Consider the following 15269-nt stretch of genomic DNA (forward strand, 5'->3'; position numbering starts at 1 on the left):
TGTCTCACCACCCTCAATCCTTTGTGAGGAAAAGTATCTTTATTCATGGTCTTAATAGGATCCCCCACTTTACTCCCCCTGCTCCCCCACACACACATGCCCTCTCCTTACCCCGCTATCTTATCTAAGTTGTATGATTGCTTGAACTTAAGTTTCTCTCTACTTTTCAGTCCATAATTTAATTAAGCAGAATCAAGCAAGGATAAAATTCTTCTAATTTATATTTAACAAGGTGTTAGTAGTAATATTATTAGATAATAAAAATTCTAAGAGTTTATAAAAATTATGAGAAATTGAACCAAGAAAATTTTGGAGAATTTGTAGTTATAATACAATTCAATGATTAGGAAAATATGAAAGATTTTCAAAGATATTTGTTTTTCTGCAAGAAATATTGTTTATAACATTTCTTTGTATATTGATAAGTTAGAAAAATTGTTTGAGCTCAAATCGGCACAATAATTTTCTTCCAAACTCTAGTAGACGAGAACTAGCTCTCAGGGGGCAAGGGGTTGGGGGTGGGGGGAGAGAAAGAGAGAGGGTGGGGAGAGAGAAGATAACAATTCAAATTGATAAGATCTTCTCATTTAGAAAAATGTAGTAAAACCATTTTCTAAAATCTCATTATCCCAGAAGAGAGAGTAGCAATGTAGTTGCGAGCATTCTAATTTTGTGAGAACTGTGATTAGCACAAAGATATGACCAAAATAAGTCAAAACTGTAAGAAATATATTAAGAGTTAACTAATCCTAAGGAATCCTAGAGGAAGTTAATGAAAGGGTTTTCATTGGGGGATGGGGTTTTGTTATTCAAGCTCTGAGATCATATACAAAAATTGTCTACATTTATTTAGAGGAAAATGTTATGATTCTCAGTAGATTTTCAGGTAAATATTTATGGTCTGAGAAAACACAAAACCTTGGGTAAAACTAAAATTAAATCAGAAAAACTTCTGTTTATTCCAGCTTTACCCTGATTTTCCTATTTGACCTTGAGCCTAATATTTCACATCTTTACATATTTGGTTAAAGTAATAATTTTAGGCTTTTCAAAGAGAAAGACAATGAGAATATTGTTGTGTCTTCTTGGTTGAGAAATAAAAAACTCTTAGTTAAATATGACACAAGATACATGAAAATGCAACTTTCAAATTTATATTCAGCAGCTTCACATAAGTGGCATGTCTGGTGATAGTTAAAGTTTGTAAATGTTAGAAACTACACACCCTCTTAGATAAAAGTGGTCTATTTAAACAAAATCATGTTTATGTGAGTAATTTATCAATACTTATAATTATTTGGGAGAATATGTAAAAAATGTATAAAAAAAACCTTATTCTGCTGTTTGTATTTTAGATTTTTTGAATACTTTAGTAACTAAGCTAAACGGTAACTATTTTAGTTATTCAAGTTAGAATACAAATATAGTAAACTATGGAGACTTAACTTACAAGGGTGTTTTTCAATGTTAAGAACCATAACAAGATTACACTCATTTATGTTTTATGTTTCATGTCCAAAAGTGCTAGCATTAAGCAAAATTCTCAATCCGTATGCTTTCCGGATGAACTGCAGTTAGATAACTAAATCTTTAATGCAATATAACATGGTCATATTAACCTAGTGATGCAGAAAAGACCATCTGTACCACCCTGGATGTGACTAAACTATAGGAGCAAATTAAATGCCTTATGTGGTCATTAATTTAAGAAAGGCACTGAATTGTTTTTAAAGGAAGAGGATAATGTAACTGATGAAAAATGAATAAAAGCATGTATTGACCTTCAATGCATTGCAATAAGCTTACAGAATTGATTCGTAAACTGCTTTATAATTCAATTTTACGTGCATTAAGAACTAATCAAATGACTTGGATGCAGTTCACTAATTTTTAACTTGGCAATTTATTTGAGCTTATAAAAGTGTTAGAATTATGTAAGAATGCTTGTAAAACAGTTGCTGTGATGCACTTAGTCTTACTTGCACAGATTGATTAATCTCATTTACATTTTATTAATCCAGAGTTTAATGCTGAGCATATTTGGGCTTTGTCTATGCATTGTGTCATGTCTTTTACCAGAAAGATAAATTCTATTGCGATTATATTTAACACTGTTAATTTTAGTCCACAACTGAAAACTTACAATAATAAATTAACCTGTTTAATTCTAAAATTTCCTGTAATGAGTATGTTACAGAAAATTCACTAGATCATAAGGAGTTGGAAAACACTTTTGTGTGTGTTCTAGGATCTGAATGGAGCAATTAATAACCTCTGGAAAAAAGATGAAATTAATGATAATAGTTATATTAGGCATATAAATCTTGATATACAGTTCACCATTTCCATGAGCTACTGAGTTCAACTCAGTCTCTCCTTTTTGGTAAATATAGGAGTTTTCAGTAAATAGTTTCGGGAGGCTGAGATTCTCTAATTAAATTAGTCAGAACACTCAAATATTCTAGTTTTTCTACAGTAAAAATTAAAGTACATTATCAGTTTAGAATCTGCTTGTGGAAATTCATTTACCATGCTTAAACATTCTGTTGGAACTGGGTTTGGGTGAGCAAAACAGACAGGGGCCCTTCAATAAAACCTGAAGTCTACTAGAGGGGTGCAATGTTAATAAGAGAGTCAACAGTGTATAACCAGTAACTGTGTTGAATGTGTTGAAGAGGATGCTGATCTAGTTTAGAAGGAAGGAAGAGCTTTCCGAAGGAAATAACCTTGCACCTAAAACCTAAAGGTTGTGCTAAGTAGGAAGGGTAAAATGCGGCAAACACAAGGAAGTCTTGAAAGCACAGGCCTCCAAAGGAATCAGAAAGTCCATGTGGCTGAATCCTAGAGGGCAAGGCAAAAAAGATGAAGCTGCAGAGTGGGGATGGAGTTGTCTTCATCCAAAGCAGGAAGTTACTGGGAGCAGTGAAGAATTAAACATTAGCCTACATGATCAAAAGTAAATTTTTTAAGATAAAAAATGTTTTTAAAGGATAAACAATATGATGCAATGTGGAAAGTAATTTACATTCTATTGCAAGAAATCAGATGAACCAATAGCCCCTTAGACAAAAGTGAGAGCAGTGGAGATGAGAGAAGTAAAAATAATTATTATTAATGATTATCGTTAAAAACATATTCCCAAAGTGAAATGAATACAATTAGGGGATTGATCAAATATTGGGGATGGAGATGGGAGAAATAGAATGGTCCTCAAGTCTCAGGCTTATATGATTAAATGAATTGTGATGCCATTCACTCAAAAAAAAAAAAGGGGGAGGGCTGGACTTGGAGAGAGAAATCATGAGGTCGGGTTTACTATGAGAGTTGGAGGTGTATTTAGGAATTCTAAACGATATTAATGAGGCCATTAGCTATGCAAGTTTAGAACTAAGAGAAGATGTCTGGGATGGAGACATAGGTTTACGAGTCAGTGGATTAAAATGGAATTGAAAATATGTGTGTACATGAGACCATCCACTAGAAGAGTGCACTCAAATAAAATGCAGAAGAGTCATGACTAACTAGAAGAGAAATATATAATTGTATAGGCATGGGTGATGTGGACCTAGGCTACTGTGTTAGCAGTAGAAATTAGAAACTGCATTTTACAGACGATTACTAGAAAAGCTTTGAATTATACAATATTGTTTGGCTGATTTCTCTCATTGTTTCATTTCTTTTAGGAGTAGAAGTTTTACCTTATTAGTTTTCTTAAAATTATTATAAAAGAATACATGCTTTTGTAACAGACGATAGAGATATATAAAGAAGAATGCAATATGTTCTACTTCCCCCACTTCCAAACCCACTTAGCCAATCAACATTAAAAGTTTAGAGTATGTTCCTCCACAGCTTTCTTTACTGTCATACAACTTACATGGACAAATATAGGCTTTTATTATATTTAATGAAATAGGGTAGTCATAAATACATCAGGCTGAAACTTGTGTTTTCTCTTAACACTATATTTGAATAACCTACTCAAAACATATATATTCTTGTTTTTAAAGAATATTATAAGATTTCAAACTATAAAAATGCTAAAACTGATTCAACCATTTTTCATCTAATGGCTATTCAAATTGTGTCTAGTTTTTGTGCCTTGCAATATTCTATAAATGGAATTTCTGAGTCAAATGAAAAATGTATTTTTTCATTTTAATAGATATAAGATGACTTTCTGAAGAATTTGTAGCAGTTTGCAATCCCACCAGTAGTGTGTCAGACACTCTCCAACATCCTTTGCCAGCACTAGATGTTATGCTTCTTTTTCATTTATTGCTAAATTAAGAGTGGAAAATGATATACTCTTAATTTGCATCTTTACTGGCAGTGACCTTATGTGTTTATTAGCCAATATTTTCATTTTATTGCCTACGCTTCATATTTATATTTACTAGCACCTTCTAAATATCTCCCACTCTGAAATATGTATAACATTTCTTGCCACATTCTCAAATTTCAGAAAAAAAAATAATAAAGAAAAAGAAATTCCTGTCTTTACCATACATCTCTCTCTGAAACCAAAAGGCTTGTGAGAATTCCAAACAGAAGGAGGAATGTCTCACACACAGTTGACCCCGCTTTTTCTATCCACATTCAACTCACAATATTATCCAATAAAAACCTTCTAGATATGTCAGGCCAACTCCTTACTCCCACCTCTTTTCCTTCTCTCTTACTTTCAATACGGCAACACACCCTCCTCCAACCACACACGCATGTGCGATTATCTTCCCATGTCTGTCCTTTTCACATATGGTGCCCACCCCTTCTTTTCCTTTCTAAACTGTGCTGCATTCTTCAAACTGCCTTAAAGAATGAATGTATAGTATACATATGTTTTTAATTTACCAAAGCAACTTCATGTCATGAAAATAATGCTTTTATGTCACTGGAGTATATCTACCCACCAAAAACATGGTAAAATTACTATTTTCTTATGACTTATATGATAATTTATATTGGTTTCTTGGAAGTTTTTTACAATATCCCTCATTCCAACTGTAAATTTATTGTATTGATTAATAACTATTTTTACATGGTATTTAAATATGAGTCGATAATGTTTGTTTTTTGGTTTATTTGTTTTAAGGGATATATCTTTTGTCTCATAATAATGTTATTTCCTGTCTCTACTTGTAGGGAAACTTTTTGGGTTCAAATTCCCTGGTCTGAGAGTTCTCACTTACAGAAAGCAGTCCTTACCACAAGAGGACCCCGATGTGGTAGTAATTGATTCATCTAAACACAGTGATGATTCAGTAGCCATGAAGCACTTTAAGTCTCCTACGAAAGAAAGCTGCAGCCCCTCCGAAGCAGATGATACAAAAGCTTTGATACAGCCCAGCAAATGTTCCCCCTTAGTGAATATATCTGGACCTCTTGACCATTCCTCTCCCAAAAGGCAATGGGACCGACTCTACCCTGATATGCTGCAGTCAAGTTCCCAGCTGACTCATTCCAGATCAAAGGAAAGCCTTTGTAGTATACGAAGGGCTTCTTCAGTTCATGATATTGAAGGATTCAGTGTCCACCCCAAGAACATATTTAGAGACCGACATGCCAGCGAAGGTATGTTTGAGTTTTTTTTAATATGAAAATATAAATTAATAGATAATAAAAAGTAATTTCCACATTTTTTTTATTATAACATTAATCCTTATGCCTTAAGGAAAGAAATGTCAGTAAAGGCTATTAAAGAATGAGTCCTACATTCAGAGTTGTTAGCTGATTCCCTCTTTGAACCCTAGTGAATAATTTTTTTTTCTGGTTTTTACATCTGTGTTTCTAAAATGATATAATAACCATTATCTGCCTACTTTATGGCATGTTAATGAATTAATGCCTAATATAAGATGGGCTTTAGGTCATGTCACTATTATCTCAAGCATAGTTAATTTTGCTACATTTACCAAGCAGTAAAGCTATGCACAGAAGCAGTGGTCTGCCATCACAAGACTATTTTACTAACTCTTTCCAAAAGAAGAGGTGTATGAAATGTACATAGTGAGTTATCAGAAAGCTATAAAGTGATTAGGAGCAGGGAGGGAAATAGGTAGAAGAAAGACGAAAGGTTTAGGGGACAAAACAAAAGCAAAAACAAACAAACAAACAAACAAACAAAAAATAAAACCTGAAAGTCTTGATCTCAACCAAAAACAATTTGAAAAGCAAAGTCAGAATTCATTTATTTCTCCCTGGCTTCTTCTTGTTCACATTCTCATATCAGCTAATCGTAAAAATAGAGATTCATAAAAGGTAATGACAAAAACTATTCATCATTAACACAATAATGGATAACACTTGTTGAGTATTTACTACTTGAGAGGCAAATGTGCTTGACACACATTTAATTCTCATAACAACCTTATAAGTTAGGAACTACTATCAAGTTCCATTTTATAGATGAGGAAACTGAGGTATAGATATGCTAAATAAATAACTGGCACAAGGTTATAGAGTGCCAGAGCTAGCCTTCAAACTCAGGACTGCCAGTCTCCAAAGTCCACAGTCAATTCAAGCAATGTTTTGCTTCCCTAACGGCTCAGTAAAACCTTGCTGCAGTCACTGAACTTTCTTCAGAGGGTCCACAATTCAGAGTGCCTCTTGCATGGGTGCATTAGTTCCACATTTCTGAACACTATCACTTTGGTTTCTTGAGAGACTCGCTATCCTTTTATGGCATTCAAGTGCCCATCATCACCCATGTTTGCCCCTGCTAGTTTTCTTTTTAAAACATAAATCTGATCACAGGTTAGAGTACTAGGTACTACAGTAGGGTACTAGTGTAGGGTACTAGGTACTAGGCACTTCACCAGCTAGTCACAGATATTTCCAAGCCTCATTCCAAGTCTAGTCTCTGCAAGACTCCCTCCCTTCCTATCTACTCTATTCTAAAACTGTGCAAATCTAATTGCTTTTTTCCAAAAATGTGTTATTCATTTCTTTATTTCCTTACCTTGTTCTGCCAGGAATACTCTTTCCAACTTTGTTCCTCGTCGAAGTGCTTCTCATAGCCATCAGGACCCATTTCCCTTGCCCAAACTGGAGGAATTAAATAATTTTACACTTGAGTGTGCAAAACAGTGTTCATATATGCATACATACATATATGTATATATGATAGCATTTAATGCATTCTACATTAAATGCTTGTCTGTCATTCCTATTAGATATGCAAGCTAATAATTATGTTGCTATGAGCTCCTCCAGCACAAATCTGGTATGGTTAACTCTGCAGCATTGGTATCCAGAATAATTACCTAATTCATGGCAGAAACTCAATAAAATATTGGTGTAAAATTGAGATGACCATGCTCATGAAATATGTTCCAAAATCACATATATCAGGAAATAACAAGTTACCTGCTGCATAGTGTTCTAAAATTTAAACCAGAATCTTAAGATTGAATCACGTGGAGATCTTTATTTAAAAAGTAAGTGAAGTAGAGAGGGCAGAAGAGGTGAAAGAAAATGAATTTGCAGGAAAAAATTTAAAGAGAAAAATCCATATCACAAAAATAGAGGAAACAGTTTAGCGGTTTTCTATATACTTTTGAGAAACTGTAAAAGAACAATTACATGCATCTTCTTTCTTTCTTTTTTTTTTTTTTTTAGGTGAGACAACCCTTGGTTGGCCTCACAGATTGATTGTAAGGACCTTGTCAGTTTACAATCCCTTATTTTTTATGTCTAGAGCAACCCGGTTGTCTTAGGTGGTCTCCCATCCAAGTACTAACCAGGCCCAACCCTGCTTAGCTTCCAAGATCAGACAGGAGTGGGCGTGTTCAGGTGGCATGGCCACAGACAGCACATGCATTTTCATCTGTAGTCCAAAGAAGGTCAAAAAGAGAAAGAAATAAAATCAGGGATAATTTTCAAATTGGACAATTATCTAGGATCCTCTGCCATATAGTAATTGCATGCTTGAAATCTCCTGAATGAATGAGAGCTCTGAATTTTGATCTTTGAGCAACGGATCCTACAGCTAAACAACAACATATTCAACATGGTTATTTAAATGACCGACATATGTTTTAGTTAGTTAATCCAGTTAGTTCAGTCATCTTTAGAAATTACATCGATTTTTCAGAGATTGACGTTGTTGCTTAGAACCTGAGTTACAGCATAATAACATTCATAAACAATAAATTTGAATATTAATTGAAATATAATCGGTACCTTATACAGACACAGACTTAGCCTGTGATTGGACAGTGGTGTAGAGCAGGTTAGATCAGATTTCATGATTTAACTTTATTTTTTTTAATTTTATGTAATCTCTATTTAGTATACAGTTATTAATACAATTATGGGAAAGGATGATTTAATATATTTGGATTTCTCAGTATGGGTTGCATACAAGGACACAAAGCGTTGAGATTATTCTCAATTTTTTCCCACCACCCTAGTTATGTTATTTTCAAAAAAAAATGTGTCACTTCTTGCAGACACTACAATTAATGTCTGGCTATCAATTGATAAATTCAAAGAGCATTTTGTACAGCTTTAGAAGAATTTTAGCCACAAAATCATTGATTAGCATAGGAGGAACCACACTTCCTAAGGCTATATTTGATATATTTTAGAAACTGAACCAATAAAGGAAAATGGAAACATTTTTTAACCGATTTTAGTTTTATGAATTCATGTAACTGCTTAACAGGTTAAATCCCACATATACAAGATTTTGAATTCATATTGTTGTTTCCTACTTTAAGAAGAGAAATGTCCTACTATATAGTCTAACTTTATATAACTTTAAATAATTTACAAATACATTAGTGCATAATATTTTACGTTATCATTTTATTTAATCTACATTATCAAGTACCTTAGAATGTACTTGTCAAACCATTGTGGTGAAGGACCAGAATTTTTTCGTTAATCCAGCATGGACCAATGACAATAAAAATGCACTACTAGAAAAATGAAATTTCTAAAATAGACATAAAAATACAAACCCCAATTGTTTTATGATTAAATTGAAAGAAATAAAACTACTCTGTGAAACTGCTCCAAGACTCTAAATGCTTACCCCAATTTCTGCACTTATACTGTCATAGAGGAATAACAGGCAAATCTAGCTACCACCAGCACACAGACCACTTGCTCTGCCTTATAATATCAAAGCAGCATTAACTATATAATGTAACTTTTTTTATCTGCAAATTTTGTATTTATAATTTCCATTTTTGGTGAGTAGAATTATAATTTTTAACTACTTGAAAGCACCTGTTCCTTTACTAATGATTTTTGGATGCTGCTTCGGATAGAGATAATTAATTCTGTATAATGTGGTCTTTTCCACAATCCTTATTTGCTTTTTATGGGTCCTCAAAGACAGTAGAGAATTGTCATCTAAGGTCACAGTTTTATTGTGTATCTCTGTCCAAGGCAATGTCTACACTAGCAATTCAATATGTCACGCTATTGCAATTGCTTCAGTTGTAAACTTTGAAACAATTATAATATATCCCCAGATTTTAAATAAGCACAGTATTAGCAGAGATGTCAACAAGTGTTGAACAGATTTTTCAAATCTTGGATATATTTGAATGGTTTTGACATGACTTCATTTATTTTAAGCTTGTTTGTTTCAAAACTAGTAATGTATATTTTGTTAGTAGCAAATATGTAACAAAGAGTCAGATTACTAATCACAAAATAAATTTGAAAACATTCCTTCCGAGATTTGAAAACAGCCCATTTTAATATAAACAAATTTTCTAAATATTCTAGGTATTATACTGTATATTATGACAACATAAATTTTAAAATTTTACATTACCTTTAAATGGTCAAATGTTTCACTGATTTCTTACAATTATTTTTGCATAAGATGACTCTTACAATTTGGTATTTCAAAATATACATTGAAGAACATTTATGGGAGGGGCAATTAATACATTTGTAATTAATCGAAAGTTGGTTTATAAAGTAAACTGTTATCTTAGAAACATTTCTTCTAATTAACATACTAAGTGAAATTATATCCCCCCCAATTACTTAACATGCAAAATGTTGTGCAGTCTTTCTTTGTGACTGATGGTTGAAGCAACACTAAAATTGGCTTCTGACAAGGTTGAAAGATTGATCACAACTCCAGGCAATTGAGGATCTCTTTCTCCAAACAGTCATAATTATAAAATCTGAATCTTGGAATACATCTAAATTAAGCAAGATAAATGTTTTACATATTTAAACATGAATGCTTATGATAGCAAATATTATTTTTAACACATGCATTTTAGTTGGTTGAATAGTAAAAATGTTGTTAATTTCAAAGATAAATTTTCAATCATTACATTTTGTTTCCTCTGTTTTTACAGAGGTAATTCAATGTATATAACATAATTTTAGTTTTCTTTTTATATTTCTCTCTTTTTCCATCCTTATGTGCTCAAAACAGACAATGGTCGCAATATTAAAGGTAATGTACAAACTCAAATTTCATCATCTGATGCTCAAGATTCCCCTTTACTTGGCATGTTAACTTGCCTGCTGTATGCCCTGTTCAATGCAACATCATGCTGCCCTTAGCTAGTCCAGGTGCCTGGTGGAGAGAGATATCATGGCTTGATTTTGTTGGAGACCTTGTTAGTTTCTCAGTCGTGTCACCAAAATGATTATGAACTCCTTTCTCCTGTAAGAAGTATAAGCCTAGGTTGACATTGGACACTTCCTAAATCCTTAAATTGCTCGGAAAGATACAAAGACCAAGCTAAATATATTCCAGTGTAAAAGAGGCACATAAGCCTATTTCAGCCAAAAAAGAATTTCTTTTGAGTACAAGATTAAATAACATAAGCAAAGTGCTACATGACAGCATCACTTCACTTGTTCCTCTTTTGTTTCCTTAAAACTAGTTTCACGTTCCTGGATGGCAGGGGGTATGGTTTTAAGCTTACTGTTAGTAGTAAACTGTACATGCATGATAGTCATTTTCTATTTTTCTATATTACATAGCAATCATTTTTAATTGTGTCCTATATTAGTCTGAAATCACTGGCATGACCTACAGCTACTGTAGGGTATTGTTAAAATGGGTAATACCTCTAAATAAATACGGATTTGGCTAAATATTTTGAAATTCACTTCCGTTTTTCTACTATATCATAGTAGATACAAGGAATCACAAAATATAATAATCACATATTTTCATTAAATGGAAAACTTTTGGGAGCTGTTTTTAACATAGGCCATGCAGACTGCTGTGGGTATGCATATGGTGACAGTGACTCATTTTGTGCATGTGTGTTGCATGAACACGTCTCCACCAGTAACCATCATTACTTAGAATTCACTGTTTTGGCCTCTTTCCTATGTCACTGCTATTCTGATCACTGCGACGTTTTATATATTGATTTCTCAATTGTTTCTTTAATTAATTCAGAGCTAGTTATAGTTATGAATTAATAGCACTAGAAACTAAAGGTGTTTTCTGATCAGCAGCCCAGCATAATTTGAAAATAAGGGAAATTGTGGCAACTTCTATTCCAATTTTATTTTGTATGCATTTCAAAAAGGGTCTATGCAGGTGGCCTCCAGTAGTGGGATGGGATTTCATGTAATGGTTGTTCTGTCCTTGGCCTTTCCACTGAAATTTCTAAAAGGAAGCAGATTAGTGTCAGCTGCAGGTCGTGATTTGAGTTGATATAATTCAGAACATAATCTTAAGAAACAGAAAGCAGACAACTCTCAGCAGGTTGCCTCAGTGAAATTAGACTGTATTTAGCATTTAACAATTAGCAATAAATGATTAGCATTTAATTTTTTGGTGATCTTTTAAATTCAGTGAGAAATTAATCTAATTTATCAAAAAATAGAAAGCTAAGCTTGCTTGTTTTCGAAGCTAGTAGTTTACATTGTTGTCATTCAGATTATAGTGATTTTATTTTTATCTTATAAACTAATCTATTTAACCTCCAACCCCTTTTCCTCAAACCCCATATTTAAATAGCAGTAGTCTTTGAATAAAAATGAATCATAAAAGTCAGAATTTATAATTAAGAAACTCTAAATCATTGTAGAGAATTTTCACATATTAACATTTATGACGTTAAACTCCCAAATTAGATGAAAACAAGTGAAAATTTAATAAAAATTTAATATACTTGTGCCCTCCAAAGTCTTCATTATTTGTTCAGGCTCTGGTTTTGAAACTATCTAAAAAAATATTTAAGTATCTGGCCCCTTAAAATTTTCACAGAGCAATTAATATACTAACTAGGTATAGGACAATACATAAACTGCGTTTTCTATTTTTTTATTTTTTGGCCTTATTTCTAAACCACATTTAAATTTAAATTTTTTTTTTTTAAAAAAAGACAAATTTCTGGACTTTTTTGTATACAAATGCATAGTTATTTTCAACATCTAACCCAACCAAAAATTATTTCTTTATGAAAATAAAATAAATAACTTAGGAATATACTTGGAAGGGTTTCAAGATGATCTGGTTTATTCCCCTCAGACAAGGATATTGTCTGAATTCCTTTGTTCAGGTGGCAGAGGAATCTCTATCTGCAGAGGAGCTCATTCTTTAACTTTCTTGGGAAATCTATTTTACTGCCTGTTACACAAAGAGCTAACCTAAATCCTTCTTGCTGAAATGTAATTTATTTCCCTTCATCTATCCTGAATTGGGCAGAGGTACTAGCTGGCTACTTCTAATCTTGATGCATTATCACAGTATAAAAACAGTAAATTGGTACTCACTTTTTCTTCTAAATGGATAATTTCCATTTAACCCTTTTTCTTGGGATCAATTTTATTCCTTTTTAATAAATTCTCTTAGCACTCTGACTCTTTAGACTTCAGAGATCAAAAAAGTGTAACCCATTATGAAAGAATGAAAAAGTTAATTCAAATAAATTGCATATGCTATTTATTTATGTGAGCATATCATATTTTTTAACAATTTCTCCAATGTGTGAGAGGTGAAACTAATCCTACTTTAATCACTCATAAACTGATTTTCACATCAAACTTAGTAGTTTCTCTGCTTATTCCACTTTCCAAGTCATTAATAAAAATTAACCTCTTACCTTACTTAGTAAATAAGCATGAATATAATTTCACCTTTTTATCTATTCCATCTTCTTATGATCTCAATGACAATGGTACGTTCAGTTTCTAACTTGCCTAAGAATCTGATATATGAGTCAGAAACAAAACTACTCTCAAGATTTATTACAGCTTTTACTTTCTCTCTAGGCTCAAAAACTGTCAGACTCACAAAGGGAATTAATTGTTCTAACATAACTGTATCTCATAAGCTACATTGGCCATTATTGAATATTTGTGATCTTATAAGAATTTGCAAGTTGATTTTCAATAGTGAAGGTTTACTTCTATAAATTATTATATATGTCATGCACTAAAACAGACAAAATGGATATTGACTACAAATAATTTGATTTTCTTATCTTTCTAGCGTTAAAATAAGCCCTTATGCTTATTGACTGTTCTTGTACAAAATCCTATTACTAAATATAACACTCGCATTTTCCTTAATGTTAAGTCACTTTAGAAATTTAGGTTTTATTAAACTTTAGCAATATAAACTTAGTGCCCTAAGAAATATTGTGTAAACACTTAATAATTTGAAAACAACATTAATCTTTTTTTTTTTATCTCTTTCTCTCTTGGCCCATTTGGCCCTCAAGAGCAATGATTTAAAAAAAAAAAAAAAAAAGTAAAACTAGCATTCTTTTAAAAAATTATCAGATGTTGTTAGGTATATTTCCAGCACTATCTAAAAGAATATATTCTCCTTTGGTATCTTATAACTCATGATAAATTTAAATGAACTCATCATAAAAATTGGAAATATCTTTAATCTAAAATTCTTCCTAGTTGTTGCTTTAGCCTCTTGCTTGACCTCTAAATGCAGGGTATTTCTTTGTAGCTGGAACCTGGCCTACTTTACGTTTAATCAGACACCTATGATATGACAGAGCCTTATACAGCTGTTGGTTTAGTTTTCTTGGTCACCTGTTTTCTATCTCCCCCTAGTATATTGGAAAATTTAATCTGGTCAACCCTTTTGCAAATGTTTCTCTGAAAACCATTAAGTCCTCTTATATGCTTTTGAGTTTTAAGTTCCTTTCTATTGAATTTAATATTTCCCGTTATTTCTGCCCATTTATTTTCTTTAAATTGATTTAACTTTGTTTTTCAGGTTATTCTCCTTTCTTTCATTAGAATCCTAAATCCCATCTGTTCATGATCACTCACAGGGAGGCTGCCTTTCACCTTTAAATCCTCAACCAAGGCCTCTCTGAATCTAGATCTAGGAGGTAGGAAAAAACCTGTATTCTGATTTCTAGTCCTTCATTCTTATTCCCTTTTGGCCTCATATTCTGTCTACTTCAGTTTACAATTGGTGACATAAGGATATTGGTAATACCTATCTTAATTAAAGTGTTGAAAATTTCTTAATTAAAATTTTGATAGGTTTTAGAGGAACCTAAGCCAACACTGACCATCTTACAGATTCGAATAGACTTCTGCATATAAACATCTTCCAAATCAGTGGAAAAATGCATAATGATCTTTGTTATTCAGAATAAAATAGATTGTAAACATCGTTATATAAGGAGTATGCACAAATTATTCTAAGTAATATTTTTAAGTTCTGCTAAATTCTTTAAATATACAGATTTAAAAGGAAACTTAGATTGAATTTCTAATGCTGAATTAAAAAAGAATAATAGAGCAACAGTTTAGAAATGTTTTCCACCAGTAAATAGGAGAAGCTAAAATACAGACTTGGGTGACATAGTAAATTCTGAGGCCAAATCTGATGATGACATGTATCGACCAGGGGTTTCTCAGTCCTATCAGACCCTATGTCCCCTTGTTTCAACAAAGATTTTGTTATACTCATTTTATTATCCTGAAATTACATTCAGAGCTATTTTATCTTATTTCTTAAAGAGCAAAATGATTCCTTAACTGTAATATAAAGGAGAGATTAAAGGAAAACAGTTTATAATAAAATGATATTTCTCTAATATGTTATTGTTCAAATATAACTACACTAGAAGACATAATTTAATAATTAGACATAAGAAAAAAATGGTTTAAGTGCATTAAAGGCATAAGAAAACAATCCATATAAGTACTGAATAAAATTATAGAGCAGAAGTATGGGTGGATAACAAAATAAAAACCTCTATTGGAATAAATAGTAACATATCAGATTTATTTATATATGAAATTGAAAAATAGGTAAAACCAAAATTGAATTATGAATAATA

General features: G+C 32.2%; 1 protein-coding gene and 1 pseudogene across 6 annotated transcripts in view; one reads left to right on the plus strand and one right to left on the minus strand.

Moving 5' to 3' along the window:
* The window catches only part of KCNH7 (potassium voltage-gated channel subfamily H member 7), a 405071-nt gene that overhangs the window by 279320 nt on the left and 110482 nt on the right, over positions 1–15269 (plus strand). For 4 of the 6 annotated variants that reach the window (XM_016146430.2, XM_016146424.2, XM_016146425.2 and 1 more), the window contains exons 4-6: positions 5146–5574; positions 10415–10435; positions 10872–10895. In XM_016146430.2, coding sequence (XP_016001916.1) covers positions 5146–5574; positions 10415–10435; positions 10872–10895 — 474 coding nt within the window. The remainder of the gene's footprint in view (positions 1–5145; positions 5575–10414; positions 10436–10871; positions 10896–15269) is intronic. The other 2 variants (XM_016146426.2, XM_016146428.2) reach the window with 2 other exon arrangements.
* Positions 7693–7811, minus strand: LOC118614149 (annotated as a pseudogene).

This window comes from Rousettus aegyptiacus, unplaced genomic scaffold (assembly GCF_014176215.1).
Source record: "Rousettus aegyptiacus isolate mRouAeg1 unplaced genomic scaffold, mRouAeg1.p scaffold_m13_p_2, whole genome shotgun sequence".
Taxonomy (NCBI): Eukaryota; Metazoa; Chordata; class Mammalia; order Chiroptera; family Pteropodidae; genus Rousettus; species Rousettus aegyptiacus.